We start from the raw sequence: 10,987 nt of genomic DNA on the forward strand, positions 1-10,987 counted from the left end.
TACATCATTAGTAAATTTTCATTTACTTTTATTAAATGTATTATATTGAATAATGTAATTTTGTTACTATAAATTGCAGAAATTGTACTTTATACGATATCTGGAGAAAACTACATTTATCGTCAATAAAATCAAGGGTTTGCGATCAACAACAGTGAAGATGATGAAAATTGACTGGAACACAAAGAAGTTGACAACAGAGAATGGAGCACTTTTAATGAGACATATGGAAAAATATTATGGAGAAAAGCAAGGAAAGTGGAATGTGGAAATGGAAAAAGGCAGTGATGTGCAAGATGTGCAATTTGTAAAATTATGTGCCTTATATTTTGTTAAGATTGTTACACATGAAATCAACAACCACAAGGAGAGAGTTATCAAAGAGGCAATCGAATTTGGAAAATTTCATCATGCGACTAGAAAAAATATGTTAGAGGAAGGTATCAATAGAATGGATGAATTGGAAATGGGTAATAAATAGAATTTGATAGAAGTTTGGAATTTTATAAACGTGGTTATGGTGACTTAACAACAATTCCTTTTGTAATATTTATCTTATTTTGAACAAATTAGACAAAAAAAATGATGCCTAGTATTATGTAAGAAACTTGATATGGTTTATTAGGTGATTAATGCTTAATGTATAGTTGGTATTATGATCACTTCTTAATGGTCATGGTAGAATATTCTATAGTAAACATAAATTTTTTAGAATTTTCTAATAGAATAATGTATAATGGCATCATTATTCTATTAGAATAATATTAGATGTTGCATATACCTATATAACCTTCTTACATGTATAATCTTGTATTATAATAATTTGATAACAAAACATTATACTGCAATCATTCGTATATACTTCAATGCAAAAATTAAAGATTGAAAATATTAGAAGAATCAATATGTATTCAAATGTATGACACATCATCACAAACCAAATGTCTCATACATCATCACAAACCAAAACATCTGAAAAATGTCCAAACTAAAGAAATTCAAACTTTTATCTATATGGTATTATTGTACTTTATTGAAATACGAAAAAAATCGAAATATATTTCTAGACATAACTATGCACTTTGTACCTTGGAGTTATTCAACAATGTCAAACATTTCCTTGAATTATGCCATTTAACCCCACATGTTTTGCATGATTTTGATTGCTTGTTACCTTGAATAGTAGCCTTCTCCAAAACACTTTTTAAACGTTTTCCTATACCATAACCTTTATTCTTCACCATAGGTGGATTTTCAACATCAACAACTTCAGGATTCGTACTAGCTCCGTAAAGTTTATCAATATGAGCTTCTTTTGTAACCGGTGATTCGTCTGAACCTTCTTCACCAATATCAGTCATAAAAACTTCTAGCTTTTTCATGAACTCTTCTAACTTCTTGTCATCATTACTTAATGAAGACAAGCATTGATCAAGCATGGAAAAAGCTTTGTATGCAACCTTCTCAACATTTCCAGACGAATCACCATATCTAAACGTCCTTTTCAAAACTGTGGTGGGGATAATATCTCTTCTCCATCTCTTAAGAATGTATCTTAACGGAATCTCTTGTATGTCATAAATCTTTAGAATACAGAAGATGTGTCTACAAAAAATTCCAAACCGCTCAAAAAGCATGCATGAACATTTCACCGTTAGAACTTCTCTGTTGAATTCAACCTGTTTCAAAAGTATTAGGATATTAAGTATATTCAAAAAAAGAAAAATTAGAATATTTTTCAAAAGTATTAGAATATTAAGTATATTCTAAAAAGAAAAATTAGAATAATATAAAAAAAATTTAAAGACAATAATTTAGTAATAAAAATTATAATATTAGAATTATAAAATGTCAACATTACCTCAAAATCACCTTCACTTGTGTTAAAATTCCATTCACAATCGATGTCAACTTTTTTTTTTCTCAACTACTACCTTCTTCTTTGATAGATTTGTCCTTTTATGTTTGACAATGCATATGTCGGAAAAAACGCCTGAAGTAACACTCTTCTGTGAACAAGAAAAAAGTGAATGAAGAATCTCCCTCTGCACCATGAGAAAAATAGTCCTCGTGTATACCATAGATGCATGTTTCTCCATATCTTCAAGAGGTGTTTTGATGATTGAAATTATAGTAGATGTATCAAAATCAAATTTGATCTGATTATTCCTTCGCCTTTCCATAACAGACTCAAAAGCATTCATGAAATTGTTTAACGTATAACCATGATGCGATACCCTATTGAATGCTGAATTCTCACTTTCCGACCGAGAAGTTGTTTTCATTAGACCTGACATCGGTACATCTTTAAAATAGGCTGGAATCCAACCGCTTCTCAAATCAAACATATCTTTCATCATTTATTGTCTTGTAACTTATATTTTACCATTAATGCATCGCATCTCATTTCAAAATCTTTCACAACAATTTTGGAGTCCCATACTATACTGTTGAAGTCCGCCTTAAAATCCGATTCATTCATTGTTTCCCAGCTTAACTTCAAAAACAATTCATATATTATTCTGTTAGAATATAATATAGTATAAAAAGGCATTTCATTTAATATATTATCCTAATTACAAAAAATATTTCATTTAATATTCTGATAAGAATATAATACAATATAAAAATACATTTCATTTAATATATTATTCTCATTAAAAAAAATGTCATTTAATATTCTGATAAGAAAAGAACAATAATGTCATATTTATATTGATAAGAATATAACAATAATGTTAGTACCTTCAATGGAAGTTTACTTGTGATATGCCACATACAAAATCTATGTTTTGTGTATGGCAATACTATCTCAATAGCTTTTTTCATTGCTGGATCTTGATCGGTCACGACCATGATTGGTGCTTTTCCAAAACACTTCAAGAATGACCGAAGTAACCAAATATAGGAATTTATATCTTCTCTACACAACAAACCAGCTCCAAAAGTGACGCACCTTTTGTGATTATCAATGTCAGTAAAAGGTACAAATACCATACAATACCTAAAAAAACACAAAAAAAGACCATTAGAATATATAACTAAAAAATGTTTATAATTCTAGAATAAATACCTGTTTGTACGATATGTTGCGTCAAACGAAACAACGTCCCCAAATAACTCAAAGTTTTGTTTTGAAGTATCATCAGCCCAAAAGAGAGCATTTAACTGCTTCTTGTCACATCTGTATTTGTATGTAAAATTTGTAACATTCTCTTTACGATTCTGAAGCTTTGTAATCAACAAATTTGCATCGGTGCCCCAGATGTGACAATTTATATCCCTTGTAAAAATTTTCCAATCTATCTCTAGTTCACCAACAAATTCACATCTTCCTTTTATAACGCACATTAGCCTATATGATGTAGTTGCCCCCACCTTTGCACTCGAAAGCTTATGTATAAAAGCTTGATCAACAATATCCAACTGACGTTTAGCTCTTGAAAGATGCATACAATCTTGATTGATCGATTTGTGGTTGTGCTGTTGTTCAAAGCGCCACAGGTAAACTTCTGAAGAATGTGGTATAACTTTGAATGCAACAAAAGCTTTGCAGTTTGTGCGTTTACAATTACTATTTCTCAATTGCTTGTTATGATCATCACTAACCGTGTCTAAGGTAGAAGTGTTTGGCAATCCCCCTCTATTGCATATAAAATATTTCGAAGTTGTGATTCCACTCTTTTTCCTCTCTGTTGATTTTCTAATATCAAAACCAAATCTTAATGCATATCCTTTATACCACTTAATAACATCTTTGATATCTTTAAATATTGAACCCATAGGAGGTATCCAACTAGCTTCAACCTCTGGAATCCAAAAGAAAGAACCATCAGCTCCAATGAATTGTTTGCAAGAGCCATATTGTGTTGCAACATTGTCACTTTGAACTACAAAAAAGAATATACCACCATGTTAACATATAATCAGAATAATTTGCATTCATATGACTGTAATCATAAAAAACCACAATGTTATATGTGCATTATTCTATAAGCATAATATGCAGTAACATGAGCTTATCACCAACATCATTCTATAAGAATAACCCACTACTAGAAAACAAATCTTTAATGACACGCTTTTTACGACACGCACTGATTAATGATACGCAAAAGGGCGTGCCCTAAAAATAATGTCAGATCTTTAGAAATTTGAAGAATTTAGGACGCGCATTTTTGTGTGCCCTAAAATTAGTGTCTCACAAAAAAAACACGGAGGGCGCTTATGTTAAAGGTGTGTCGTCTAGAAATGTCGCTTTATAATTTTACAAACGCGCTCTTCAGCAAATAGCAGCGGGAAAAAAGAAATCAAAAAAATTAGAAAACCCTCCTTCCTTCCTTGTTTCCCCTCTTTAGCTCTGGGTGTGTTCTTTGACCACAAAAATCTTCTCCGGTCTTCCTCCGCCTCCCTTGTTGCTTGTTTCTTTCCCTTGCACTCCGACCGCCTCCACCGATTCTTCCCCGTTCGTTGACATCGATCAAGGCTCACTTACTTCTACCCACTGGAACCACCATATCTCCCACTCAATGTTGAAATTGTCAGAAAAAGCCCTAATTCAGTATTATACTCTCAAGTCTCAATATTAGGAATGCAAATCTTGATTCTCATTTGTTTCTGATTCCCCACAGATAAATCGAAAAAGGGGAATCAGAATGACGAAGGTAGCGGGAGTTTTGGTCCGGTGGTCGTGGTTCATCTGTCGAGCAAGGAAGATGGGAACGCAAGCAACCATGGTGGCTCGATGATGGCAATCAATCAAGAAAGGGGAAGCACCTCTGGTGCGGGATCGATTTGACCAAAGGAGAAGGGAGAAGCAGCAACGCTTCTCTTGTCTGTGGCGGCTAGGGGGGGCGCTCCGGCGGTCTCAATGGCTGTTCTTCCTTGTCGCCAGCACATTACACGTAGGGAGGGGACTCAACTAGTCTGATGGAGCAGGGCAAGTAGCGACCGGTAATGTGTAACTAGTCTGATGGAGCAGGGCAACTAGTCTGGAGGAGGTAATTATCGGTTCCCGGTGAGCCTTCCTTGGCTTCTTAAACTCCGTCATCGGTAGAAATCGGGGTCAACGAGTCGGGTTCTTGTCTGATTTCGATGAAATAAACGGAGGGAGGAAAGGTTTGGGTGGAGGTCTGATCGATGAAAACAGTGGGAGCCTCTTGGTCTCGTCGGATGCTACTCCATCTCCAGTGGTCGTTGCGAACGAAGGGGAGGACCTCTGGGGTTTGGATAGATCGAAGGAAGAAGAAGAACGAAGCTGTGGTGGTCTTCGGCGATTGAAGGTAAACGGATGCGGTTTGCTTGAACCTCACAGGTCGTATTCTTCTTTTTTTTTTTTTGTTTGTTTGTGTCGACCAATATCAATGAATACTGGGATGTTTGGGTGTTTGAGTTTACTGGGAAAAGAAAACATCGAAAAATAAAAGTATTGTGTTTGGTTTGCTTCATTTGACAGGGAAGAAGGAGTACAATCGAGGTTGTGAAATTGATGGGAAAGAAGAAAAGAAACAGAAGTCGTTGCTGCCCTTGATGGTTAGCTGAAATACTTATGATCAACACCTCCATTTGGAGGTGTTCTTGGCTGGGAATGAAGGTGCAAGCAGATACAAAAGGATCGATCAATTTTTCTCTGTAAGTTATGTTTATTCTCCTGCATAAAACATAAGGGAAAAAGGCACAAATTAGATTAGTTAGTTTGGGGTCAATCACCTTCGGTGCTTGTAATGTGTAACTTGATTACTTTTTTTTCTTCCTTGTGGGCTTTGATAGGGATTTTTCAATCTGTCTTTAAATCTCCAGGTCTATAGGTGGGTGGGTGGGTGTGGGACGGGGGGAGGGGGGTCAGATGAAGTGTATCTTGGTGGGTGTGTGTGTGTGTGTTTGGTGCGTGTAACTATCACAATTGGGAAGGGTTTAGAGTCTGTTGGTGTGAGTTCTCTTTGTGATACTCAAGTGCTAGTTGGGTCTGTGATAGCGTGCATTTTTATCTTTTCTCTAGGTATGTAATCACATGTTTTTTTGGTTCCTGTTTTTACAGCTCCTGATATACATCAATCCAACAACACAAGTTCCAGGGATATGCTTGGTATTGACACTCGAGGTTGAAAACTTCAACGTCATGTCAGGGATAAATATAAACTTATTTCGAGTTTGGTCCATTATACCCTTGGGATTGTTACTTACCTGTTATGGTTTTTCTATTTATGGATATCCTGTCCAGGTGCTAGCTTCAAAGATTATGTGTTTATTTTGCAGTTCATACATGGCACCCTGCTGTCTCTTGCCATTTTATGACATTTTTGCCCCTAGAGCTGTTTTGAAGGATTTTTGGGCCTAGTTTGTTATTGATTTTGCATTTGGAGCTTTGTTGGAGTGATATTTCCCCTCTAATATTATCTGGAAGTTACTAAAGAAACAGTCGTTGCCATCTTTGTGCTATTCATCAGGTGTTAAATGGCTTCTGCCAACCTTGGACATGGCGGAGTTGGCAGTTCCAGAGTTGTTACCGGCTTGAATTATTCATCTAGTTCAGTTGACTGGCTAGGGAGAGAGATGCTTGAGATGCGACTCACGGACAAGGTAGAACATGATGATGAAAGAGTGAGTGCAAGTTCCTTTTCCCTTATCATAACTTTTCTTATATATCTTTCATAAAATTCTTATATATCATCAGTTGTTATTGATAATCTGTTCATGTTGGATTTATATTGCAAGAAAGTGAACCAGAGATAGTACATGGTGTGGGTTCTGAAGCCGGGCATGTTATAAGAACAACAGTAGGTGGTTGTAATGGTCAGTCTAAACAGGTTTGCAGTAATGAATTTTCAAGAATTAGCCTTTTTCATGGCAATGGATCAAATTACATAAATACCCTTTCTTTGATCATGTGTTGTCCCAGACTGTTAGTTACATAGCTGAGCATGTGATTGTAATTGGCTCTTTTGGTGTTGTTTTCCAAGTAAGTAGATGATTTTGTTGAGTTATTGTTTTAGAATTTAGATTCTTGGTGTGTTTTTCTTTTTTCTTTTTTCTGATTTTGTTTTTGGCGAAGGCGAAATTACATAAATACCCTTTCTTTGATCATGTGTTGTCCCGGTTGTTATTTGATTTTTTACTATACTCTCATTAAAGGTAGATAAATTAGTTGCTACAGCGTGAATAAATAAACACACTATTAAAATTTATAAACATTGACGACTGATAATTTACTTTACAAACAAAAATAGGAAGGAGTTTGAGGTAATATAATTTACGAACTGATAATATACATAGGTAACTGTTTTCAAACTTCTAAATAGAGGAGACATAAATATAACGTAAATTTGATTTCTGATTTTAAATATCCAAATTTCAACTACAATCTGTTATTTACTTTTTATATGATATAAAGGGTTAACATGGGTTTCAATGTTTCATGCAATTGAGAAAGCAAATTAAAACAGAGCTTTGAGAATTTAATATATGGCAACGTCCAATACTAAAATGTAGCCAAGAATCAGTTATTCATCCTTTATTGAGATTATATATATATATATATATATATATATATATATATATATATATATATATATATATATATATATATATATATATATATACCGGTTCTGACGGGTACCCGGCGGGTACCCGTTCCAAAAAGATAGAAACCGGAACCGGAACCGCTTAAGGAGGTTCCACAACTTTAGGAACTGGAACCGGAACCACTTAAGGCGGTTCCGGTTCCGGAACCGGCGGATCCTATACTGTTCCGGTTTCGAAAGCGGGTACCCTGTTTCACTGCTCACCCCTAATTAACATACATATTCATGCTGGTAAGTTAACTCAATTCATAGCATACCTAAGGCTTTACCATATTTCTGTAACTGGGCTGCGTGTTCTATTACAATGGCTTTAGAGTTCTTTACTCCAGCATACAAAGGTCATTCACGTGTCATGGCTTATATTCTCAAGGTATTGGAATCTTACCCTCCTTCCAAAGTAACATTTTTCATGCCCCAACTCATTCAAGTTTTGAGGTATGATGATGAGGTGGGTATTGGCAACAACTCCCTTTGTCTCCTATACTTTGTCAGATCACACCCTTTAATTGTACATAATTCATTATTGCCTTAAAATTGCAGAAATTGGTTGAAGGATACTTTCTTAGAGCTGCTCAAAGAAACTCGAGTTTTTTTAGGGACATCTACAGATTAGTGATCAGCCATGTGCCAAGGTATTCTTTTATTTATTAAGATGTTATCTAAAGTTCTTAATACTTCACACAAGTTCTTAATATTTGCTAATTTTCTGCTTTCATGTCTTTATGGCATGGAAGTGCAAAATGGAGATGAAAAATGAAAAAGAACCTGAGTTCATACTTCATTGAGATCATCGCCACGTTTAAAGGTTAAACACTTATTGTCCCCATTAAGTAAAAAGGGTGACAAATCCATTGTGTATCCCGTAACATATATGTTGCTATTGTGACATGCTAAACAGCTTTGAGCAATTTTATTTTCATGGTGAGGATTTGCTCAGTCTTGATTTCTTGTTTTCTGCATAGTTTGTGAATCTATGCTGTTGTAAAATTATAACCTCTGGTTTTTTTTAATCTTTGCAGAGTGTAAAAAGCTTGCAGATGTTCACTTTTCCCTCATTTGACCACTCATATTTGGCACAAGTATTTGCAACTAACATTCCTTGTTTGATTCATCTATTAATTATATCTTTTTAGTTTGTAGAAGGTGTCCCTTGATACGCAATGTACTATTAGGTTATATAGTTAGGGAAAACCTCTTAATAACAATGTACAATTAGATCCCCTTAATATCAATGTATTACAATTTTTTGACATGATGTTATTGGATGAAATTGATTGTTTTGATTTGTTTACATATTTTTGTATTATTGGTAAATGAGTATCGTAAAGACGCGTCGTAAATGCATATCGCAAATAGTTACTGAAGTTTATGACACGCAAATGTGTGTCATCTTCATTTATGACAGGGGCTTCCTTGATACGCATTGCGTGTCATAAACACGCACGTCGTAAGGTTACGACACACAAATGCGTGTCGTCTTCCTTTATGACAGGGCCTTCCTTGATACACATTGCATGTCATAACTGCGCGTCGTAAATGCATGTCGTAAATGCGCGTCGTAAATAGACGACGCGCAAAAGCGTGTCGTCTGTCGTTATGACAGGGCCTTCCTTGACACGCATTTGTGCGTCGTCTGAGCGTTTTACGACACCCATTGCGCGTCGTAAAAGGCTATTTTTCTAGTAGTGACCGATATCAGTAACAGAATTACCTTGGATTTTCGATTGATTTTCATCATTATGCAGAATCTCTAAATCACCAGAACTGAATTGATGATTTTCTTCGTCGTAATGATCATTTCCGATGTCATTCATATCTAAATCATCCATAATTGTTACTAGGTTAAAAATTGAATATGTTATATACAACTAACAATGAAAGCAATGAAAACTCAAACCTTGATCAATTGATCAAATCATGATATAAAGTAAAATTTAAGAAAATTACCTTGGGTTTCCGAATGATTTTTCTTGTTATGAAGAATCTCTGAATCATTAGAACCGAACTGATGATTTTCTTCATCGAGATGATTGTTTTCGATGTCATGCATATCCAAGTCATCCATAACTGTTATCATTATTGATATATAAATGTATGTACAATATTCTATAAGAATAACATGCAGTCTCATGAACTTATCACTAAGATGATGTTAATGAAAAGCAAATAGATGATGTTAATCAAAAGAAAACAGATGACATATTGCTAAAAAACATAATGATTGAATGAAAGTTAAAAATCAAACAATGAAATAGATGATGCATTGTCAAATAACATATTATAGATTAAATTGTTTTCTAGGTCAAACAAATTCAACAACAAGTGATGTTTGATTTCTGAATTGGATGTCTCAACAACAGATGATGTTTGATTGCTGAAATCACAAATCATACAAATATAAAATTGGAGAAATCGATAATAGCATGATGATTCAATTCATGAACTAGGTTAAAAATTGAATATGTTATATGCAAGTAACAGTGAAATCGATGAAAACTCAAACCTTGATCAATTGACGATTTCATGATGTTGAGTAAAATTCACAGCTTGAATGATCGTAAACAATTGTTGAAGATGAAGATTAGCAGAAATCGTTGAACACTTGAACCTCTACCGAAATCGATGATCACAAAGTTAAAATTGATCAAAATCGTCTAATGAATTGCTAATATTGATACATGAACATAAACATCAATCACTCAGATTATCAATTGCAGATGTAGAAGAATCAAGAACATGAACTCGAAAAACATAAAAATCGCGAATTTAAAAGCTATGATTTAGCATCGTTCGATCAATGTCCAAATCAAATCGATTATCGGTTGAAAGAATATAAGATTGGAGATAGAATATCGATCAAATTGAATTGAAGAACAAGGAATGTTGATTCATCGAATAAATTGGTAGAAAACCGGAACAAATGAGATGATTTCTTGATGACGTGAAAATTAAGCTAACCCGATATCTGATCATCTTAAATTTAACCTAGTGACTAATCTACCCCTAGTTAACTAATCAGTTAGATTAATTAGTATTAATCCCTTTTTTTATGAGCCACAAGATCAAATTTGATCAAAGACTAAGATTTGGTCCCCATGTCTCACAAAATATAGGTGGTCTCAAATGAACATCTACCTATATATATATATATATATATATATATATATATATATATATATATATATATATATATATATATATATATATATATATATATATATATATATATATAGCTAGGTTCAAGTATTCTAACTAATTATTGTGTGGATGTAAGAATCAATGTGAGCCAATCATTTCAAAACCTAAATAAAGTAAATTTTTAATGTTATCTATTATTTAATTTTAGTAATTAAATAAATATTTAATTAATCGCTTTAATTTAGCCAAGATAGTTTTAGAATTAATTA

At 33.9% G+C, this 10,987-nt stretch overlaps 1 protein-coding gene across 1 annotated transcript; it reads right to left on the reverse strand.

Annotated features, from left to right (window-relative positions):
* Window positions 1-848: 848 nt before the first annotated feature.
* LOC145114074 (protein FAR1-RELATED SEQUENCE 5-like) lies at window positions 849-4,899 on the reverse strand. The gene is made up of 7 exons (XM_079050084.1): window positions 4,800-4,899; window positions 3,074-3,890; window positions 2,809-3,004; window positions 2,387-2,497; window positions 1,089-1,679; window positions 965-972; window positions 849-861 (listed from the first exon to the last, which is right to left on the reverse strand). Exons 1-7 carry the CDS (start codon window positions 4,897-4,899, stop codon window positions 849-851), a joined length of 1,836 nt encoding a protein of 611 aa, XP_078906210.1.
* Between the last annotated feature and the right edge of the window lie 6,088 nt (window positions 4,900-10,987).

This window comes from Lactuca virosa, chromosome 5, assembly GCF_052849685.1.
Source record: "Lactuca virosa cultivar CGN04683 chromosome 5, Lactuca_virosa_CGN04683_v6, whole genome shotgun sequence".
NCBI classification, from domain to species: domain Eukaryota; kingdom Viridiplantae; phylum Streptophyta; class Magnoliopsida; order Asterales; family Asteraceae; genus Lactuca; species Lactuca virosa.